At 42.9% G+C, this 24522-nt stretch overlaps 1 protein-coding gene across 1 annotated transcript in view; it reads left to right on the forward strand.

The window, feature by feature from the left end:
* LOC115476779 (carcinoembryonic antigen-related cell adhesion molecule 16-like) overlaps positions 1-24110 on the forward strand; it is a 56246-nt gene extending 32136 nt beyond the window's left edge. The window contains exons 3-8 of the mRNA XM_030213358.1: positions 5213-5569; positions 11427-11786; positions 19239-19379; positions 19471-19616; positions 22481-22522; positions 24063-24110. Of these exons, the coding sequence (XP_030069218.1) occupies positions 5213-5569; positions 11427-11786; positions 19239-19379; positions 19471-19616; positions 22481-22522; positions 24063-24110 (1094 nt within the window). The remainder of the gene's footprint in view (positions 1-5212; positions 5570-11426; positions 11787-19238; positions 19380-19470; positions 19617-22480; positions 22523-24062) is intronic.
* Positions 24111-24522: the final 412 nt, after the last annotated feature.

Genomic DNA, 24522 nt, shown 5'->3' on the forward strand with positions numbered 1-24522 from the left:
CGCTAACAGACTGGCGCGGGTGCTCCCTGGTTTGGTAGCGTCGCCACAAGTGGGGTTTGTGAGGGGTAGATCGGTGGTAAGTAACATGAGGGCCCTTATTGCTTCCTTGGAGAAGGTGGAGGAACAGGGACGGCCTTCTCTGCTGATAAGTTTCGACGCAGAGAAGGCCTTTGATAGGGTGGCGTGGCAGTTCTTATTTGCTGTGATGCAGAGGGTGGGCATCGAGGGTTTCTTCCGCACTGCGGTGGGAGCGCTGTATGTAGATCCTCGGGCGTTCCTGTGGATTAATGGAGAGAAATCACGGGAATTCCAGGTTCGAAGAGGGGTATGACAGGGGTGTCCGCTCTCCCCATTGCTGTTTGTTCTGACTTTGGACCCCTTGGTACGAGAGATTGAGTCGCATCCGGAAATTGCAGGAGTAAAATGGAGAGAGATGGGTTTTAAGATCTCAGCTTTTGCGGATGATATTTTGGTACACATCACGGACCCTAAGAAATCTCTACAGGCGCTGTTAGAATTGTTTAAGGAATATGGGGATTATGCTGGATTCAAACTCAACTTTTCCAAGTCTTTGGCACTAACGGCAAGGGATGATGTGAAGGCGGAGTGGGGGAGTGGGTTCCCCTTAAAATGGGCCAAAGGGAGTTTTACATATCTGGGGGTACAGATAGCCATGAGGACGACGGAATTTTATAATCTTAATTATACACGGCTGTTGGAGAATATGCAGCTTAGGCTACAAAAATGGGCAATTCTGCCGCTGTCGCTATATGGGAGAGTCCAATTATTTCGCATGGCAGAGTTCCCTAGATGGCTGTACATGCTGCAGGTTCTTCCACTGCGTTTGCGAAATAAAGATATTACGAAATTCAACCAGCACTTACGAAAGTTTGTTTGGGGGGGGAAAAAGTCTAAGCTGCCGCTGAATTTGTTAATGGGCACTTGGAAAGTGGGAGGCTTTGGCCTGCCAGATATACAAAAATATAATCAGGCTTGTCTGCTAAGACATTTGGTTGACTGGCTGCTGGACAGACATGATTATACGCCGCGGAAACTGGAGCAAGCTTTTTTTGCGCCCTTTCACTTACACTATTTATTACATGGTCCGCAGAGTTCGGTACCGTCACAATTTAGAGGTAGTTTGTTGCTAAGACCAATAAGGGAGGTGTGGCGGGAATTAAATAGGTACTGGGGTTTGGGAGCGGATATATCTGATCTATTACCGTTGCAGGGAAACCCAACATTTACGCCTGGATCTGAGAATCAGGTGTTTCGGAGATGGGCACTACTGGGAATAACAAGGGTAGAACATGTATTAGGGACGAGGGGTGGCCTTCTAACCTTGGGAGCATTGGGGGTAGGAATTAGTGCCAGTCATGAATTTGCATACCAGCAATTAGCTCATTATATTCGGTCTCTCAACATGGAACAGTTGAATTGTGGACATGGGAGGAAAGTCAGAGAGTTCTTTAAGGAGACCCCGGGACAGCGGCCCTCAATTTCGAGTCTACATAAGCTTCTATGGGTAATAGACCCGCAGAGACAGACCGAAGCAATCACCACTCGATGGGCCCGTGACATGCAGAGACCCGGATTGACTTTAGACTACACAAAGTTGGTGTCCCGAATCCCGGAGATCTCAGTAAATGCGAGTCTGCGGGAATGCCAATTCCGAATCCTACACAGGGCTTATATGACCAAGACGCAGCTGTTTAAGATGGGAGGGGTGCCCGATCCACTCTGCTCTAAGTGTCGGAGGCAGGAAGGCACACTGTACCACTGTCTTTGGGGTTGCACTGCCACACAAAAATACTGGCATCAGATCATAGAATATCTGGAGGGGTTGGTACAGTCTCGAATAAGTTTTACGCCTCTGGGGATACTATTTGATAAATATGAGCTTTTTGCCTTCCAGAAGAGGGGCTCGAGGCAGCTGATTCGCAGGGCCTGTTTGATGGGGAAAAAAGTGATTATGCATGGGTGGGTCTCTGCGGACCCACCTGATTTTTGGCATTGGAGGAACAGATTTCACAGTCTTCTATTGCACGAGCGAAGGGCGGTGGGACCCTCACAGAAGAAGAGGTCACAGTTTCTGGAGACTTGGGGTTCCTATATCCAGTCTCTGACTCCACGCGCGCGCAGTTCAGTGTTAAACGGCTTATAATTTATTTTTTTTTATTTATTTATTTTTTTTGGGGGGGGGGAGGGAGAATATAACGGAGGGGGGAGGGTATACAATGTATGATTTGGATGTAAATGTGCCTCCTTCTGGAGAATCTTTAGTTGCATTGATGTGGGTGGGGGATGGATTCTTGGGAGGGGGGTGGGGGGAGGGGGATAGGGGAAAAGGGGATGACACCTAAAACATAAATTTACATTGAATTACTCTTGAGTGTTCTATACATGTAAAAAATCCCATAGAATATGGAATAGTATTGGAGGGTGTGAACTTACTGCAAGCCTATGTTTGTATTTCTTGTGAATGGTGTAATGTTTGCACTGTGTCAGTTGGATCTTAATAAAAATGTTGAAACATAAAAAGAGACCAAAGAAGCGCTTCTTGGGGTTAACACTGGTTTATTTAATTATCCAGAGATTAGGATAAAAAAATAAGAAAATAGTCAAGTATAGTCTAGTATAGAAAAGAGGAGAAAAACATGGAATGACAATGGAAAGTGGTCAGGTCAGGCTCTCTATCCCTTGGCATGGGGCAGGTTGCACTATACACTGACCAACTTCTTATCTGGCAAAGACATAATATATAGAACTTTCTTTCTCGTTCAGTACAAAAGAGCAAGAAGGAGGGAGGGACGTTTCCCTCCCTAATTAGCATCTTGTAAATACAGTCAGGATACAGTCAGGATCTTTATGACAAAGGATGTGCATGGCATATGTTTACATTTCTTTTAGAAGTTACATTTTGGTCTATTGTCATGAAGTGACAGGGTGGTTTTAGATTATTACCTCTCTTCTGGTCATACCTTCAAAAGAATATATTTCAGGTCTTTTGATGTTTTTGTTTTAGTATATTTTCCTTTATTCTTATTTATTATTCTAATTCTAAGAAGAGGAGGCAAGAGTTAATTACTTTCCTTTTGGAGGTCATGTTTTCCCAAGCTTCTGATAGCCCAAGTCATTCTTATTCTAAAGACCAAAACTGCTTCCCTACAGATAGGTGTTAGATTTCTTTCTTGCCTGCTCAGATCCTGTGTTGATATTATAACATGGGTTTCCTTTGTGTTCAAAGAGAACTATTGTTGCCTGTCATAAAACTATTGCCATTTGGCTCCAGAGATCCTTTTCTTAAAGGAGTTCGATCTGCCTCTCCTTTGCGAGATACAGTATGGATCTTTTGTGTTAGAAAGATGTCTTCTGCAAGTGTTATGTGTTATGTCCTCTTACAGTTACAACAAAAAGAGTCTTTGAAGTGGCCTTTCCTCAAAGGACATGGGAAAGAAACTCTGTCTCTGGAATTCCCTTAGGCCATTCACACTTAGTGGGAGAAACTGTGGGTAAATCAGGTTTACAATTCACCTGACTTATGCAAGAGGAGGGAGAAAGGGAGGGGAGTGAATTGCTATTCCAGCAAGCTTTCCCCTGTTTTTGGAAAGAGAAAAACCTCCATTTCTCCCTGTCCAAATATGAGGAATTTATTCTGTATATTAAATAATTGGAGGCCTTCCACCTCCTACAACAACTCTGACAAGATCTGGATCTTAAAAAAATTCTTTCAGAAGAAAGATACAATTTTTCGTGGTTTGCAAACTCATGTTTTTCCAGATCTAGCGAGGGAAACGCAAAGGCGATGGAAATTGTTTTTGCAAATGAAGCAGGAGGTACTCCAAATGGGAGCAACATTTTATCTTAAATACCCATGTAAATGTTTAATTTCCTACCAGTCAGTGAAATATGTATATTTTGATCCTGACCAATTGTCCTCCTTTATAACAGCTAGAAGAGCTCTTATATAAGAAAAAACCGAATAGAAACCTGTCTGAAACTCAATTTGATGTAAAGATTATTTTCCTTTGTCTCCTTTATAGGACTATTGGACTCTGGTAGTGGACTTATAGGAAACTATAGAATTATTTAATTTGTGTACAGATAATTTCCTTAGAATTATTACCATAGTGAAAATTTTCTTTTGCAAGTGATATGCTTGTATAAAATGTATAATAATAAAGAGATTTAAACACACACACAAAAAAATGGACATGCGGCAAAATAAAAATCAGCTTGTATCCATTTTGGGCTTCAGACCTTACTGCCACCCATTGACTTAACGGTAAGGTCTCATGTGTTAACCGGGTGGTAATCATCAGCACGCGTACACTGCTGATTACCGCCCAGTTAGCACCAAGCAGTAGAAAATAACAATTATTTTCTGCCGCATGTTATGGACGCATTTCAAAATTAGAATTACCACCCGGGGCACACGGTAGCTGGGTGGTAGTTCTAATTTGATGTGCATTGTACGCACGTAGGTGCCTACGCATTTTAGTTAAAAAGCCCCAGTATTTCTCATGTTGCTTAGTAATTTTTGCACCTAAACATTCACAGAGTTGACATCACTGTTTGTTCAAATTTGAATTTGATTTGTGAATTTTTGATTCATCTTTCCTATTGCAAGTGACTAAGCTGTGAAACAGTCTGCCTTCACACTTGAGACAAATTTCTTCTTACTTAAGTTTCCAGAGTATGATACCTTTTTATTTTTGCAAAGCACAATACTAACAATAACTAAGTATTGTTTTTGAATCTGTCTTAATTTTGTAACCCCTGGTGTATATTACTAAGAACCTATCTTTAGGGATTGGGCGACTAATAAATACAGTAAATAGATTCTAGGCTGTTCCTGGTGTGCATTGCCCCTGAATTGAAGAAATAAGAGAATACAGAGGTGCATGCCAACCCTTACAGAGTTAATTGTTCTTCTAATGTATACTGAAAGCATGAAGATATACAGTAGGACAGCATTACATCTTGCTCTGCTGTCCCAGTGTTGATATCAAGGAAGGTGTCGTGAGGAGGGGATGCATTTGATTATTTTATAGGGCAGAAGCACTAAGTCTCGATAAATATATAGTATGTCCACTGCCTTGTCCAACAAGTCAATTAAGGCAGTATAGTAAATTTGAAATAAAAAAAAATTAATTAATGTTTATTGTTATTTGAGGTTTTAAACTTTCCCTTTTCTCTTCTTCTCTTTCAGTGTTTCTTGGTTTATGGAGCTGGCAGCTTTCTGCACAAATATCTGTAGTCCCCATACCAAAGACCGCAGTGGTAGGAGCGAATGTCCTGCTGTCCGTCAGTGGTGTCACTGGACATATTATGTTCTTCAGCTGGCACAAAGGGGAGAGCATACAGGAAAATCAGATGCTGAGCTATGTCCAAACTGCTACACCTCCTCAGGAAACCTTTCCTCCTTATGAGGGTAGGGTGAGAGGATTTCCAAACTGCTCCATGGAGATCTTAGGAGTTAATACTAATGACAATGGCAGTTACACTGTGAATATTCATACAATGGGGGGACATCAACACATAGCCACAGTAACTATAATAGTATACGGTGAGTGATTTAAAACATTTATATCTCCCAGCTAGAGATGTGCAGGGACGGCCAAAGTTCAAGGGGGCGTGTCAGAGGTGTAGCGAAGGCGGGACTTGGGCGTGCCTAACACTTGGATGTCTTTGATCCATAATTGAAAAAAACAAGGACGTCCCCGACGAACACTTGGACATTTTCATCCGGACCTATTTTTCTTACCACTAAGGCACTAAAAGGTGCCCAAACTGACCAGATGACCACTGGAGAGAATCGGGGATGATCTCCCGTTACTCCCCCAGTGGTCACTAACCCCCTCCCACCCTCAACAACATCTTTAAAAATATTTCATGCCAGCCTCTATGCCAGACTCAGATGTCATACTCAGGCCCATGACAGCAGTATGCAGGTCCCTGGGCCAGTTTTAGTGGGTGAGTGCACTTCAGACAGGCGGACTCAGTCCCATCCCCCCCTACCTGTTATGTTTGTGGAGGAAACAGCAAGCCCTCCAAAACCCAGCAAAAAACCCACTGTACCCACAGGTGCTCCCTTCACCTATAAGGGCTATGATAGTGGTGTACAGTTGTGGGGAGTGGGTTTTTTTTTTTGGGGGGGGGGGGTTGGGGGGCTCAGTACACAAGGTAAGGGAGCTATGTACCTGGGAGCTTTTTCTGAAGTCCATTGCAGTGCCCCCTAGGGTGCCCGGTTGGTGTCCTGACATGTGAATGGAACCAGTGCACTACGAATGCTGGCTCCTCCCATGACCAAAGAGCTTGCATTTGGTTGTTTCTGAGATGGACGACCATCTCTAAGGATGACCTAAATTTTAAGATTTGTGCGTCCCCGACCGTATTATCGAAACAAAATATGGGCGCCGCCCCGGGTGTCTGCCCCCCTAGGAATGCCACTGCTGGCCCCTCCCATGACCCAATGCCTTGGATTTGTTCGTTTTTGAGCTGGGCGCCTTTGGTTCCATTATAGCTGAAAAAGAATACTGCCCAGCTCAAATCCGCACAAATCCGATGCATTTGGCTGGCACAAACCGTATTATCGGAAAAAAGATGGACGTCCATTTTTTTTTCGAAAAAACGGTTTGTCCCGCCCCTTCACGTACCTGTTCTCGGAGATAGACGCCCATGGAGATGGGTGTTCGTGTTCAATTATGCCCCTCCACGTAAACAGCTTTGAATGTAGTTGCAAAAAACCACAGAAAGGTGGTATATCAAGTCCCATTTCCCTTTCCTTTTCTCATATATTTTATATGGCAGTATTCCAAAAGAAATTTACCTGGGTATATGGACTGTATAAAAACTGCCTACATTCACTGCAGATAAAGTTACACGCTGATGGTTCTTTGAGCTTTTGTAACTGACAGGATATACTGTTTAAGGCAGCTATTTGCCGCCTCCTAAGTGTCTGCCTAATGGTTTAAGCCAGCCCTGGATACAATAGATAACAAAAGACAGATGGTGACCAGGGACAGCCTAAGCAACCATGCATGTTGGCACAACCCATAGTCTAGGTCTTCTCTAATACCACCCTAGGTCTCCAAAATCTTCCCTTTTCTATCCCCCGCTTCCAGTGTCCAGGATTTTTGTCCCTCCCCTTCCACCACTGCTGTTGCGGCTCCAGCCACTGGACCAAGTTCGTATTCTAGCCTTCAGAGGTGGGCCTTTGCCTTTCAGCATCCTGCTCAGACTTAAAGCTTGCTGTGTCCTCCATTGCCTCTCAAGGGGGCAAGCCTTAAGTGCATGTGCACAGATGCTGAAAGGTCTGCCACTGATAGTGGCTTTAAAGTGATACCTTTGCTGTTTGTGCTGATGCTGCATTGCCATCCACAAAGCCTGTTGCCTTATCACCTAGCGGCTGAGTCAGCCCTGAAAATGACTTGCTGAAGTTCACTAACCATGTAATTTTATAACATCTTTTCACACACAAGAGGTCTCTTTTAAAAAATCAGATTATGCCTACAAGTACATGGGATGCAAGCCGCACATACTTGTAGAGTAGGTGTGCTCAAAGAAGGGTTTGGGAGGAGTCACAGTTTACACATGAGGAAAAACTAAAGCAGCTAGGGCTCTTCAGCTTGAAGAAGAGATGACTGAGGAAGATATGATAGAGGTCTATAAAATACTGAATGGAGTGGAATGGGTAGCTATGAATCGCTTGTTTACATTTTCCAAAAATATAATGAAACTACTAAGTAGTAAATTTAAAATTGAAGAAAGCATTTCTTCACTCAATATATAATTAAGTTCTGGAATTCATTTCCAGAGAATCTGGTAAAAGCAGTTAGCTTAGCAGGGTTTTAAAAAGGTTTGGATAACATCCTAAAAGAAAAGTCCATAAACAATTATTACGATGGACTTGGGAAAATCCATTTCTTATTTCTAGGATAAGCAGCATAAAATGAATTTTACTGTTTGGGATCTTGCCAGGTACTTGTGACCTGGATTGGCAATTGTCGGAAATGGGATACTGGACTTGATGGACCTTTGGTCTGTTCCAGTATGGCAACACTTACATACTTATACTGTGGGCACTGCTTAGGAGCCATAAGTTCTGTTTCTGCAGGATTTGTGCTAGTATTTTATAAAGACGTATAGATGCTTATGTGCCTTTTATAAAATAGGTGGCTTCCTGCCCAATTAACCTAGGCATTCTGTTATAAAATTACCCTCAGGAAAGAGTTCAATAAATGTCAGCACCAAAAAATTGAGCGGTAAGCAGTATTTTATAAATAGTGTTCTGTGCAGACCTGGCACCTAACTTTTGGGTGTCATACTTATGCCTGCTAAAAGCAGGTATAAATGCCTGCACCGCACTTCAGATGAATTCTGTAAATCCATGTGCAACTTTTTGGAATGCCCCTGATATGCTCCTTTTCAGATATGCGCAATTGAAATTAGGAGCTGTGTTTTTTATAGAAGAGTGTGCAGCGACATGCGCACACAAATAATTGACTGCCAATTAACATCAATAATTGGTTGTTAGCACCCAATTATTGATGTTTCCGAGCTCATTAGTCACTTTGTGCATGAGAATTTAGGTGCGATGTATAGAATCCAGAGGTTAGTGGCTAATGCAGTAAAGTGTGCTAGGGTTTGTGCACTACTTAGCTTGGCTTTAGTGCACATTTTTGCACAGGAGCAAACCTAACATCCACATGGAGTTTGGAGTAGAGGACTAACATAATGGTTAGAACAGTGGACTGAGAACCAGGAAAACCCAGTTTTAAATCTCAGTTCAGCTCCTTGTGATCTTGGGCAAGTCATTTAACCTTTTATTGCCTCAGGTACAAACTCAGATTATAAATCCTCCAGGGACAGAAAAATAACTACAGTATGGAATGTATTCCACTTTGATTGCTTTGGAGTGGATAATTAGCTTAATAGCACAATGGGCTAAGAACTGGGGAAACTGTCTCCATGTGACCCTGGGCATATCACTTAACCCTCCATTGCTTCAGGTACAAAACAGAGAAAGTACCTTTATATAATACGTAAACTGCTTTGGTTGTGCCACAGAAAGGCAGTATATCAAAAATCTACTAAACATACACATTAGTGTGCAGTACATTTCTATCCATGCTAGTGAACTTATTAGCTATTCAGCACAGATGCAAAGAAGTGCTAAGAAGACCAAAAGGCCCTGTGCAAGGCAGAGGCTTTAAGGCAAGATCTAAAGCGACATAGCAAGTTAACTTCTGCTGTAGTGAAATTCAGTGAAATTCGATTCGCTCATATGAATTAGTTGAGTTTTGAGTACTGATATTATTTTATTGTGTACTGTTTTAATAGTGTATTTTGAGCACTGATTTTATGTTATTTTTGTAGTGTTTTTTTACACACCATAGCAATAAACTTTTAACCTTATTGTTCCTGGGATTTGTCTAGCCTTCCTTTGCTCCCACTTCCTTGTGCATTGAGAAAGATTTACAGATGGGGATATGGAGATGAAGAGGGACTGGTAGCACCAGCATAGCTATGGGTGGGCACAGGTCTACCCAACAGTGGCACCTGCTGATGTAGCTTGAGTTTGGGAGGCGGACTTGAGGGGAGTGGGGGTGGGGAGCACTTTTAGTGCTCACCTATTTCCCCCTTAGGCCCACCCAAAATCTATTTTCTTCCTACGCTACTGACTGGTAAACCAGGGCTCCAAAAATATATAAATGCCAGTCACCAATATCAACTAAACTCCTGGTGCCAATGACTGCAGATTGCAGCTGATGGAGTGTTATTTTAGGTACATTGAATAAGCATGTGCATTCCCTCATGGTCACTGTGTTGGTCTTTTCTGAATCCATTATCCCTAAAGGTTGGTACATGTACTGCAAATAGAGGTGGTAGCAGGACAGCCATGAACTCATTCAGTTATCCTGTGATGGGCACTGTCAGCTATTGCTCATAACTGAGGGGGATATCATGGTGACTGGAGGAAGGGTAACTGAAGCAGAGGGAGGCTTATGGGGAGGCACTGAAAGAGAGGGAGATTGAGGTTTGGCAGAGGGAACTGTTTTGAGCTGGGGATAGAAGGGGAAAGTGGTTACTAAAAGCTTTGCTGGCTATCATTAAAAAAAAAAATTAGAACCCTCTGGGGAAATTGGGATGTTTGGGCTCGAGACAGAGGAACAGAGGGGTGGTGAAGGCAAGCTGGGCTATAAAGAAGCTGAGATTTAGATAAGGGAACTGGGGTGAAGAGGGAAAGGAAGGGGTAGAGGGATAGAAGATGAGAGGAGATAGGGTGAAAGAGGATGTAAAATATCAATAAGTAGCAGTAAAAAAAAATGATGTGAAGAGATGGTGATGGGGTTAGAGAGAAGTGACTGGAAAATGCTGAAGAGACAGATAAGGGAAATGAGGATGGGAAAGAAATAGAAGGAAAGAGAACCTGGAAAAGGAACTATAGCACAACTATGTTAAAGTAGAGAAGGAAAACAATTTTGAGGAAGAAAACTAAAAAAAAAAATAATTGCTGTACATTAGAGTTTATTATTTTATACTAGCCGTTAAGCCCATAAAAAAAACGGGCAAATTTTTTGTTTTCCTATGGCCTCACAAACTAATTTCCGGGATACCCCGCCGTTCCGGTGCTGTTCGTCGGCAGTGCTGCCTTGGTGATGCAATGCCGTCTGCTGGGTCCTTGTGCTCTCCAGTTTCTGCGGCAGTTGTTCCATTGGGTATCACCTCCGACTCGGCAGTGGGAGAGAGACCAGGCGCATGACCAGGTGGCCCTCGTGTTCGTCGGTTCGGGACAGCGTCGGAACCGCTCACCTCTTCTCCGGGCCCCAACACTGGTGGAAACGCCGTCCTCTGTCTGCTTCCCCATGAACTGAGGCTCCGGTTGGGCGGGCAGGAAGGAGGGGGGGTGGCAGCAACGTCAGGGAGGGGGGTCTTCAATCATTCCTCCTTCCCCCTCCGATTCCCACGCCCCGTCCTTCTCTCCACATACCGTACATTCGGGCTGTTTTCTGTACTCTCTCCGCCCCTCACCGCCTCTGACTCCTCCTCCTTTCTGGTTCTGGAGCTGGTGGAGGCGGGACTTGGACTTTTGCTCTGAACGTTCGGGATCTATTGCGCTTTTGCGGGTGAGTCGGTCACTTGTCATTTATATAGATTGATGTGCAGTTTTTATTTGATAAGTGGCTGTATATTTTGCACTTGTTCAAGTGTTTAGAGAGAAGCTAGTGCCTTCATCATAATTTTTTGGAGAAGGTGGCGAAAAATCAGTTAACTATAGTTTTTTGCTCCTCTACCCCCCTGCCCCCCCCCCCCCCCACACACACACCAACCCACACAGTCAGTGAGGTCGCCAGTGTAAACATGAGGTCAGCACTGGGAGCTGAATCCCACTAAGATTCTTTTCTCTCCTTCTCTTTCAGCGTTTCTGGGTTTATGGAGGCAGCGGATTTCTGCACAAATATCTGTTGTCCCCATACCGAAGACTGCAATGGTGGGAGAGAATGTCCTGCTGTCTGTCAGTGGTGTCACTGGGAATATTGTGTTCTTCAGCTGGCACAGAGGGGAGTGCATACAGGAAAATCTGATGCTGAGCTATGTCCCAACTGCTACACCTCCTGAGCAAACCTTTCCTCCTTATGAGGGTAGGGTGAGGGGATTTCCAAACTGCTCCATGGAGATCTCAGGAGTTAATATAATTGACAATGGCAGTTACACTGTGAATATTCAAACAAGGGGGGGAAAACAACAACACCAAGCCACAGTAACTATAATAGTATACGGTGAGTGATTTAAAACATTTATATCTCCCAGTTGGAAACTTTGAATTGAAGAAAATTTTAAAATGGAAAAAGAATCAGGAAACGGAAAAAAATCAGGAACTTAGTATTATGTGAGTAGCAACATAGTGATATATTAATATACTGCCTGATATTCAAGGTGATTTAACAGAGCAGAAGAGGCTCCTGCCTAGTTTAATTGCTGGTGGCTGCCTAAGCACTGATATTCAGTGGCAGTTAACCAAACAGTGACACTGAATATCACATGAACTTCCCCTGCACTGCCTGGTAATGCTGGTGTGATCCATGGGCGGAGCCTGTACTTAACCAGTTAGCAGCAGTATTCAGCCAGCTAACCAGTTAAGTATGTGGTTAAAGTTAGGGCAGTGAAAAGGCTGTCCTAACTTTAGCAGTGAAGCTATCTAGACACCTGACTTCCGGGTAGCAGCAAGCGTGGCTTTGGGTGCCCCCTATCCTTATCCCCTCTCCCTCCCTTCCCAAAAGCAAATGATAAGCCCAGCCTGAGCTCCCACCTCTCACCCCCATAACTTTTCTCCAGGCTTACCTGGAATCTCTCTGGTGGTCTAGGCAGTCATAGGGGCAGGAGTGATGCCCACTTGTTCCTCCGCATTATGGGTCCAGCCTCAAAATGGCCACCATGCTTCTAGCAGCAGTCTCATAATGTTTAAATCTTGTGGTATGACTCCCTAGATCTTGAGGGAGATTCCAGAAAGGCCCAGCCCAAGCCCACCTATCCCACCCTCATAAGCCCTCTCAGGCCTATTATTCCCTTCAGGGGAGACAGAGAGGGATTGGGACCAGGTCAAAGAAGAGGAGTATCAGTTATGTGGATCCCGGATTATATTCAGCCGGACCCTGTACAACTGTCTTATGCAGGTCCTGGCTGAATATTGGCCAGGACTCATATAATCTCTGGCAGCCAGCTCACTTTCAATTAGCCCTAGATATTTAGTGCCCATGACCAGACAAGGTCCAGCATTGAATATCCAGGGCTAATTCTGCCCACAGTGGTCAATATTGATATAAAGAATGACCACTGTGGGCTGAATTTTGACTGGCCATTTGTTAAGTACATTGGCCTGAAAAATTTTGAATTAATGTCATGCACAAAATTAAATTATTTATATTTTCACAAAATATGCTTGTGTAAAATGGGTTCCATGCTAGAATAATATCCAGTCAATATTCATCCCACGGCAGCCTTTTCATAAACACTGACCATGACGGGCAGAATTATCCCCAGATATTCAGTGTCAGGCCATGTCCAGGAACCACTACTGAATATCTGAGCATAATTGACATGGCTGCTTTTTGACATATTGAATTAAGAGAGGTATAGCAAGACCCAATAAACCATAAACCAAATTGGCTGGGATCAGCATAGCAAACATTGTCTCATTTCCCCTACGATCCTCCACCCCCAAAGAGGTCCAGAGCCCTACTCCCCTTCCCTAACAAAACAAGACCTCTCAACCCTCCATATATCCATACCCCCTCCCATCCTCCACCCTAAAGAGGTCCAGAGCCCTACTCCCAACTCCCTCCCCCAATAAAACACCGCAACTTCCATAGATCCATACCCCTTCCCATTCTCACCCACTCAGGATAGGCCCTTCTGGGCCTTTCTGAAGTCCCTGGTAGTCTAGTGAGCAATGGGGGTAGGGGTGAAGGAAGCTATTAGAGCTAAAAGAAAATCCTTCAGAAAATGGAAGAAGGAACCGACTGAAAATAATAAGAAACAGCATAAGGAATGTCAAGTCAAATGCAAAGCGCTGATAAGGAAGGCAAAGAGGGACTTTGAAAAAAGATTGCGTTGGAGGCAAAAACACATACAGTAGTAAAAATTTTTTTAGGGATATTAAAAGCAGGAAGCTGGCAAAAGAATTGGTTGGACCGCTAGATGACCGAGGGGTAAAAGGGGCAATCAGGGAAGACAAAGCCGTAGCGGAGAAATTAAATGAATTCTTTGCTTCAGACTTCACCTCGGAAGATTTGGGAGAGATACCGGTGCCAGAAATGGTATTCAAAGCTGACAAGTCGAAGAAACTGAATGAAATATCTATAGACTAGAGGATGTAATGGGGAAATTTGACAAATTGAAGAGTAGCAAATCTCCTGGACCAGATGGCATTCATCCCAGAGTACTGATAGAACTGAAAAATGAACTAACAGAACTATTGTTAGTAATATGTAATTTATCCTTAAAATCGAGCATGGTACTGGAAGATTGGAGGGTGGCCAATGTAACGCCGATTTTTAAAAAAGGTTCAAGGGGAGATCCGGAAAATTATAGACTGGTGAGTCTGACATCGGTGCAGGGCAAAATGGTAGAGACTATTATAAAGAACAAAATTATAGAGCATATTCAAAAGCATGGATTAATGAGACAAAGCCAACATGGATTTAGTGTAGGGAAATCTTGCCTCACCAATCTATTACATTTCTTTGAAGGGGTGAACAAACATGTGGATAAGGTGAGCTGGTTGATATTGTGTATCTGGATTTTCAGAAGGCATTTGACAAAGTAAATCATGAAAGACTCCAGAGGAAATTGGAGAGTCATGGGATAGGAGGTAGTGTCCTATTGTGGATTAAAAACTGGTTAAAAGATAGAAAACAGAGAGTAGGGTTAAATGGTCAGTATTCTCAGGGCCGGTCTTAGGCAGAGGCGACCGATGCGGCCGCATAGGGCCCCGCGCCTAAGGGGGCCCAGCGCGGCGCGCCTCAACTCTGCCTCGCTCATGCCTCCGCTCCGACCTCTGCCGCTGCTCGCCTTAGTCGCCTGAAATGATCCCCATTCCTGCGGCTCAGCCGCTCCGCTCCCACCACCACCGGCGCAGCGCCCACCCCCGGCTTGGGCCCGCTGAGCCCGCCGTCAGCTCCCGAGTCCCCAGACCCGGCGAGTAACTGAGCGATGCCAGCGAGCCAGCCCAGGCAGCGATGGCTCCGCCCCCGACGACGACGACAGACAGTTGCAGCGTGACGGCTCACCTCCAGGCTCCAGCTTCCCGCTCAATGTCCCGCCTTCTGATGTATTTCCTGTGTTTGGACGCTAGGGCAGGAGCCACTGAGCGGGAAAAGCTGGAGCCTGATCGGAGGTGGTGAGGACGTGAGGTGAGCCATTGTTGCTGATGCCAACAGTTGTGCACTTATGTCAAATTGAAATCGGATTCCATGCAGGCAGGAGATTAGGAGAAGTGTCTCTCTCATCTAATGACACTTGCAGATGGTGCAAGGGTTGGAAATGTCTGCCTCCATGAGAGGAATTTGACCCAACAACATTAGTTGCTGGAGAAGCTGAGCAAGTAAGATCTTCTGGCTTGGAAGAGGCTGTTTCTAACATATCTGGGTTATTTTCACATAGATCTGCAGATATTTCTCCTGATAAAAATTTGGATGGCAATAGCAGATTTAGCTAAAACACTTCTTCCAGTAATTAATGATATGACACCTCGAATTAATCATTTGGAAGCTAGACTGCAATCACAGGAAGAAAAGATTACTAAGCTAAAATCTGAGAATGGAAATCATAAAGTAGCAAAATCTGATATAAAGTAGGTACAATCAGTTCAAACTATTTTAGTAACTGATATGGCTACTTGCCTCTCTGGTTTGATGGGTTACAGAGTAATAGGGGAATTTGAAAGTACTGGATCTTTTCTTAATATTTTTCTTTTATTCTCCTTTGTTATGAGAATTGGAACTACTAATTGTAGTGGACTTGAACTGAATAATTTCTGGGGAGGGGAGGTTTCATGATAGCATTGTGCTTATTATTTCAATCAAGTTTAGCTTCACTTGTCTTTATTTGAAATTTCCTAAATAAAAACATTTTCTAAAAATGGAATAATCTTATCAATGGGGTGGGGGCTGGGCTAGGGTGGGGCGGGGCTAGGATGGGGCCCCACCAAATTGGTCTGCATAGGGCCCTGTACTTGCTAAGACCGGCCCTGAGTATTCTCAATGGAGAAGGGTAGTTAATGGGGTTCCCAGGGGTCTGTGCTGGGACTGCTGCTTTTTAACATATTTATAAATGACCTAGAGATACACTTTTTTTTTTACACGTCATGACCAGCAATTTACAAAACCATGTCCAGCAGCAGCATTGAATATCTGGCTTTCACCGGACCTGCGTTAGCTGACTGAACTTATGTGAATCTCAGCTGATACTCAGCTGAAACCTACATAACATACTTATGTGGGTCTCAGCTGAATATCAGCCAGGACCTGAATAAGGGGATAAGTCATTTTCTTCTCCAGTCCCTATGAACCTCCTGTTTAAACAGATTCTGACCCCTGCCTCCACCCCTAGAGAACACATATCTCCTCCCAGCATCCTCTGTACCCACGTACCTGTAGGCCCCCCACCCACAGGGTATACTTTACGCTCCCCAGTCACTTCTGGTCCTGGCCATCACAACCTCTAGTGGTAAACACATGGTAGAGCTCCTTGTGACTCTGGGCAGGTCACTTAATCCTCCATTGTCCCAGGTACAAAATAAGTACCTGCATATAATATGTAAACTGCTTTGATTGTAACCCAAGAAAGATGGTATATCAAATCCTATCCCCTTTCCCAACTACTGCTAGAGGTGTCCTGCTTAAAATCACTTTGAATATCAGGCCCCTTTTTGCTATTGCAACTGAATATTCAGCCAATGAGAATGACCATCTCTGGTGGAGCAAAACCAAATATATAGGTTTGGTATAAAATACTACAGGAATTAAGAGTTGTTTTTTCTTATAACTTTGACTCTCCTTCTTAAAGCATAGTCTTCTAAAGGTTACTGTGAGGTGACTTACTTTTTGAATTCAGTCTGAATAAGGTCTGAATATCTGATCCCATGAAAACAGCCTCTTCGCCACACTTTACCCACTTTCGTACCCTGTGCAGTGGGTAAAGTGACCACTGCCATCCAGGCTTTTCTTTTCAATACATATAGGGCTGGATTCAGTATATAGGCTCTGAATGGTATTCTATAAAGGGGGCTCCAGGATGGGCACCCTTTATAGTATAGTACATAGTGCTGGAATCCACGTCCAACTTTGGGTGCTAGGATTTACACCAACTGAAGCCAGGTATAAATCCCAGCATGCAAGTTGGGTGTGGATCCCCCGAATTCTGTAACACTGCATGCTTTTTAAGGGAACATCCTTGATCCACCCATGACCCTCTCAAGTCTGCCTTAGGAGGTGCTCATGTATGTTTTTATGGCCAAGCAGTTTCTTCCTGCACCTTTGGGTTTCCTGCATAATTGGAATCAGGATCTTCATTCACAATCACCAGGGATTTCCCTCTATTTTATATTTCCTTTCCAAGATAGTTAAAGCAGTCATTGCAATGAATCTTGGCTAAAAGTCACATACCAGGGCTTTTTCCACAATCATTTATTTATTATTTATTTATTGCACTTGTATCCCACATTTTCCCACCTTTTTGCAGGCTCAATGTGGCTTACAAAGAACTGTTATGGCATTGCCATACCAGGGTAAAGAATACAATTGGTGTTACAAAGAAGTCAAAGAAGACAAGAGGATCTGGTCAAGCAGTTATAGAGAGATACATTCTGAATAAGGTGGAGAGGTGTTGTGTTATAGTTAGTTAAGGGTTCTCGTGGTAGGCCTTGTTAAAGAGAGAGGTTTTCAGAGATTTGCGGAAGTTAGTTAATTCTTTGATCGTATTCAAGTGAGTGGGGAGTGCATTCCATAATTGCGTACTCATGTAGGAGAAGCTGGTTGCGTGAGCTAGTTTGTATTTCAATCCTTTACAGCTGGGGAAGTGTAGGTTAAGAAAGGTGCGAGACAATCTTTTAGCATTTCTAGGTGGTAAGTCGGGGCATCTCCATAAATGATTTTATGAACAATCGTGCATATCTTAAATGTGATGCGTTCTTTAAGTGGGAGCCAGTGTAGTTTCTTTCTTAAGGGTTTTGCGCTTTCATATTTTGTTTTGCCAAATATAAGTCTGGCTGCGGTGTTTTGGACTGTTTGAAGTTTCTTGATGATCTGTTCTTTACATCCAGCGTAGAGTGCATTGCAATAGTCCAGGTGACTTAATACCATTGATTGTACCAGGTTTCGAAAAATGGCCCTTGAGAAGAAAGGTTTTACTCTTTTGAGTTTCCACATGGAGTGGAACATTTTCTTAATTGTATTCTTTGCATGATTTTCAAGTGTGAGATTTCAATCAATGGTAACTCCCAGAATTTTCAGACTGTTTGAGATGGGGAGGGAGAAGTTAGGGGTGGTTATGGAGGTGAAGTTATTTGTGTTGTGTTGTGAAGTGAGAATGAGACATTGTGTTTTTTCTGCGTTGAGTTTTAGTTGAAATGCATTCGCCCAGGTGTGCATGATTTGGAAGCTTTGATTGATTTCATTGGTGATTTCCTTTAGGTCTTGTTTGAACGGGATGTAAATCGTGATATCATCTGCATATATGTATGGATTGAGATTTTGATTATCTAATAGTTAGGCTAGGGGTATCATCATTAGGTGAAAGAGGGTTGGTGAGAGGGGGGATCCTTGGGGAACTCCGCATTCAGGTATCCACGGGGTTGATGTCTCTGCATTAGTTGTTACTTAGTATGATCTTGTTGTCAGGAATCCTCTAAACCATTTAAGCACGTTACCTCCAACTCCAAAGTATTCCAGGATGTGTAATAATATTCCATGGTGGACCATGTCGAAGGTACTGGACATGTCAAATTGGAGGAGAAGTATGTTATTGCCAGTTGCAATTGTTTGTTTAAATTTGTTCATTAAAGTTACTAGTACTGTTTCTGTGCTATAGTTCAATTGAAATCCTGATAGAGATTCGTATATAATTGAGTGTTTGTTTAGGTGGTTAGTGAGTTGTTTCGTCACTACGCCTTCCATAAGTTTGGTTATCAGTGGGATGGATGCTACTGGGCGATAGTTGGTTAAGTCGTTTGTGCTTTTCTTCGCGTCCTTAGGTAGTGGAGTAAGTAGAATATTTCCTTTATCCTTTGGGAAAAGACCATTTTGTAGCATGTATATTAGGTGTCTCGTGAGGTCTGTTATGAATTGTTGAGGGGCAGATCTTATGAGATTACTAGGGCAGATGTCTAATTTGCATTGCGACTTGGCGTATCTTTTGAGTGATTGAGAGATATTTCAGTCGATAGTGAATCAAAGTTGCTCCATGATCGGTCTGCTGGATATTCCCCATGTATTGGGTCTAGGCATTCGAGGAGGTTTACATAGTCAATAGTGCTGCTGGGTATCATAGTACGTAGTTTTATAATTTATAATAATGTAATTGTGAACTCAAAATTCTCACCAGCAAAGACTGGATTCTGACTGTCTTGGAAGGGTCCCTTTGATTATTTTCTCTGCCAGCTTTTGGTGGCGGTCTTGGTTCTGGAATCACCTTTAGTGCAGTTCTAGTGACCTGGATGCCCCATGTTTTCACAGCATCTTCTGTGGAACAGCCTGACAGAACCTTGCAGATTGCAGTAGGAGCTGCTATTGGTGCTGTCCTTGGTGCTGCTCTGATTATCACCACAGCTGTTCTCCTGTACAAGAAGGGTGGCAAGTGCCAGAGAAAAGAAAATGGTAAGTGCAGCACCACCCATCAAGCTTGTTGTACATTTAAATCACAAACTAATACTTGAAGACAAAATTCTGCTTTCCTTCTTACCCCCAGGTATTGGAGGGAACCTGTTTGAGGTTCCAGATGTGAGTAGAGCCCCTCCACACCAGTATAGCAACATTATACCTCAGAATCATGAAGGAATTAATGTGAATAATCACCATTTCCATATCAATAAGCAGGATAAATCAGCCGCACAGGTGGGTGATGACAACCAATGGTGCCAAAACAGATGACTCTCTCAGAACCAAGAAAGAACTTGAAATATTCCAGGCAGATGTTGGAGTTCCTGTCTCATACTCTTTCTACTCAGGGTCTTCAGTCTTTTCTCATCCATGCTACTGCCCAGACATGTTTAAGCTTTCTCCTCATTACAGAAGAGGTGAAGAAAATAAACTGTCAGCATTGAGAAAAAGATCATCATAGTTGGAGCCACCAAAGAAATCAATCTTCAGCCCTGTCCCCATGTTAGAGGCAGATAAATTGGGCTCCTGATTTCTGGATACAATTATTACCAGTATCCCCATGTGCATAACATCATGTCAAATCAGCGCTGAACGATCAGCTTCAATATTGTGCCACAGTGCCTGGAAATTTAGGCAGATTCTGTATGTCGTGGAAACTGGCTAGCCGTATTCTGTAAACAGTACAGAGATTTAGGCATATTCTAGACATGACACGGAAACCTGGCACTAAGCATGATTCTAAAGGGTTTGAAGCTTTTATAGAATTGCACTTACCACATAGATTTTTCAGCCTTTTAGGGGTTCTTTTACAATAGTGCTAATGATTAGTATGTGCTAATTGTTAAGAAGCCCATTTCATACCTATGGGCTTCTTAGTATTTAGCTCACACTAATCGTTAGTGCGTGCTAAGGGCCAGATTCTACATATGATGTCTAGAGAAGGAGATAATGGATTCTCTCTAGCCAACCTTGCTTTTTACTCCAAGGGACTGCTTTAGATTCAGTGTCCCCAGAGTCTTCAGTGATCCACACCACTTTTATTCTTTTAGGGGGTCTTTTACAAAGGTGTGCTGGCATTAATAGCATGTGCTAAACATATAGATGCCCATAATATTGTTATGGGAATCTACAAAGTTAGCATGTGCTAATTTTAATGTGTACTAAAAATGTTAGCGCTCAATTGTAAAAGGGACCCTTAGTGCAATATTGCACTGATTCTATGAGGCAGAGACCTAGCCTGAAGGAGAAATGCCAGGACCACCTACTTAGGCTTTTCAGCCTCCCTGATAGCTTGTTGGTTTTCTGTACTGTGGTTCACATTGGCTGCATGCAGACATTACTACACTTCCTTAAAGCACTATAGGAATTTTTTTAAAGGTGGCAGTTGCCAGTCTTTACTAGATAGGCTGCAAATTTCTTTACTAGACAGGCTGCAAATGTGTGCTGTGGCTCTAGAAGGTTTTGTCAGTCATGTTTGGATTAGGTGACCCTCCAGCTCTTAACAATTTGCTTGCTTTCAGCCTTAACTGCTCCTAGAGTTTGAATCTGAAAGGTTTGACCTTCCAGACAGCTACAGGTCATCAGGGACAATCTGATCCAATCCTGGTTTTACTCCCACTGCATAAAACCTGGACTGGCTCTGTAATATCCATGCTCTGTGTATATGTGGAAGAGGTGAGCTCATATGTAGTTTCTGTGTAGAAACTCCTGTTTATTCTGTTTCCTAATAAAGGTGTTGGTGTTCTAGGGATTAGTGTAATATTTGCAATGCTGAATTTGTATATCTTTACTAGTGCCTTACTAGTGTCTATACCCACATTCAATTTCAACCTAATAAGAGAGCCCTTGAGGGCATTCTATACATGTAGAGTCTTATAGCCTTTCAAAATCTCCTTCTCAAAGCATTAGGGTATACTATTCTTCATTAATCCTTTTTCCTTTTAAATATCAAATCATTCATTATTCAAAAAAAAAAAAAAAAAACAACTTATCTTCTGCAGAGATTCACATTGAAAAGGAAGCTGTGCCAAAAAACAGGGGCCATTTCAAGGGAATTACTCCTTCCACTTCAATTGCAATTCTATAATTGTAGATATTTCAGCTATTTACACAGCCCAAAGCAGCCACTTACAGTAGCCGGCTATGTGCTGGATATTCGGGGATAGCCGGCTATATCACATGATATAGCTAGTTATCTCCTAGTTGCTAACTGGGAATATTTAGCAGGGTTATCTCCAGCTGAATATCGGCAGATTGTCGGTTAGGTGCCATTTAACCGGCCAGGTGTCAAGTATAGTAGTAGTAGTTTTGAATATCGGGGGAGGATCCTGCTTCCCATGGTCCAGGTTTTAAAATGGTGGCTGTAATGTCTCAGTATTACCACTAGGGGTGGGCTACAAAAAAGGGCATTTGGAACTTTGTCATAAGAATCTTTGCTATAAAATTACTCCCTAAATGTTAGTCTATAAGGTGTTGTCATCCTATTGGTTTTGCTTCATTATACACTGTGGCATAGCCACAGGGGGCCTCCCCCCATATTTTGGATTCGGGCCCCCAAGGTCTGCTGGTTTAGCTGGCAGGGATCCCCAATCCCCTCCAGCAACAGCTTTCCTGTGGTGATATTCGGCACTGCCTGTCCTGCTTTCCCCCTCCCCCATGCACATGCTCACTTTTTGTGAAATTGAGCACGTGCAAGCTTAGCACATGCTAAATTTCACTAAATCCAAGCATGTGCATGGGGGCAGGCAGTGCGGTGTCAAATTTCACTGCAGGAAGGATTCTGCTGGCGGGGCTTGGGGACACCTGCCAGCCCAGGTATGTGGGGCTGCGGTGGGCCTTCCCCAAAACCGAGGTCTGTCTATGCCTCTGATTATATTAACATGACTTCCTCTCTAGATACCCTGTTCAATCCCATAGCTGTTTTCCAGGGAGAAGGTAGAAAAGAACCTTTATTGGAGGGGTAGAAAGGGAGACCAGCACAGATTAAAACCTCTGACAGAACAATAGGCAGCTGAAATAAACAGACTGGGCAGCTGAGTGGTCCTTCTCTGCAGATATTTTCTATATTTTACAAAATATTCTGCATCTGTCTCCTACAGATTAACACCTTGAATCCCAAAGCACCTGATTCAACTTATACGGTAAGAGAATATATGAACTCTGAAAAGATATTGGGGCTGTCAATGAATACTGGGTTTATTTTTGGCTGTTATAAACTTAGCCGACTAAGTCAATATTCAGCACTGGCCAGCTAAGTTTATAGTGGCCAAAAATAGGCCTGCTACTGGGGCAACCCCAAAACTTAGCTAGCCGTGCGCTGAGTGTTTGCGATATAGCTGGTTAACCACTATGCGCTGACTGCGAATATTAAGTGGGAGATAGCCAGTTAAATAATGCTGAATATTAGGGGGGGGGGGGGGGGGGGGAATTGAGGCTACTCAATACAATCTATTTTCCTGCATACAAAATATTTGCTATCTTGTAATGTATATCATAAGAGCAATTCTATAAAGGGCACCAAATTTAGGTGTAAATTACATGCATTCTTTTATAGAATAGGCACAGTTACCACATAAATGATGCCAAAAATTGACAAACATGTAAGTGCTAGGCACTTGGAACATGTAGTTGCATGGCGCATAACAGCAAATGGGCTGTACCAGTGGTGAAGGATTGGGCGTGTTATGGGCATTCCACCTACCATGCATGCACCTTATAAGTTCATAAGTGCATAAGCTTTGCCATACTGGGACAGATTGAAGGTCCATCAAGCCCAGCATCCTCTTTCCAACAGTGGCCAATCCAGCTCACAAGTACCTGGCAAGATCCCTAAACAGTACAACACATTTTATGCTGCTTATCCTAGAAATAAGCAGTGGATTTTCTCCAAGTCATTTTAGTAATGACTTATGGACTTTTCTTTTAGGAAGCTATCCAAACCTTTTTAAAACCCCGCTAAGCTAACCGCTTTTACTATATTCTCTGGCAACGAATTCCAGAGTTTAATTACATGCCAAATCAATTTTGTGCTACTGTTCTATAATGAGTTACATGTGCCTTAATGCCGCTATAGAATTGCCCCCACCTGGGTGTATATTGAAATTCTTTAATGGATACAACATACTGAGTGCAATGAATCTGGCTGTGATACTGGAAACCTCATGGGTAATTGTAACCTGCAGGGTTTGCAGCGATAATGAAAGCAAAGGTCCGCCCATACTCATATACTTTTATTTTTATTATTGTCTTTTGAAAAATTACCTGTAGAAAATTGTGTCTGCTTTCCCTGTTTTTTATGAGTTAGAAAGCTATACACAGTTTTCCATTTCTCACCCTCTGCATTTCGGGAACTCTTCTTAACTGGACCCACCCAAAAATCTCTCCTCTACCAACTGAAGACCCTCCCAGAAAGTAACCACTCCCCCAGGCCCACAAGGGGAATTTCAGTTGATATGCCCCAGCCCTTGTCACTGCTCCTTTCCCTTCAAGAGGGGAGGGCAGTTTTGAAAGGGGGGGGGGGGTCTATGAATAAACACCCACTTACCCACCAACTTCCCTTTGAAAATTGCTCCTATAGATTATATCATATGTTATTTATTGTACTAACCTTAATGTGCAGCATACTGTAAAGTATGTATGATTTGGGAGGAGATATTTAATGTTTCTCTATTTGGTTTTTAGGATTTGCTGTTCAAAAATCAGTCTGTTTACACTGAACTCAAGAGATAACAGGACCCAGCAAGTGCATATGGGCCTTTACTGGTGGCATTAGTCAAGAAATCAAGACTATTTCCTGCTGATAAACCTACAGATTGTAACTGAGACCCATTTAATAACTAGATTATCTCTTCCTAATAACACCACAGACTATTACTGATGGGCATCCTTTTAAAAATAAGTGAAATAATGCCTGAGGATATGTGATAAGAGCGATGACTTCTAATGGTCATTCCTCAGACTATGCTATGAAATGCTATGAAATGTTATTGAAGTGTTCTCTACAAGGGTTCCCTTATAACACATTGAAAATGGCACACTTACCTTCGGAGGAGCATTTCCTATGTTTAAGGAGACTGTGCTTCATTCACGCTGAATGAACTTAAGTTACAAGCTCAGGATATGATTGAATACTTCAGTTGAT

Source organism: Microcaecilia unicolor, chromosome 8, assembly GCF_901765095.1.
Source record: "Microcaecilia unicolor chromosome 8, aMicUni1.1, whole genome shotgun sequence".
NCBI classification, from domain to species: Eukaryota; Metazoa; Chordata; class Amphibia; order Gymnophiona; family Siphonopidae; genus Microcaecilia; species Microcaecilia unicolor.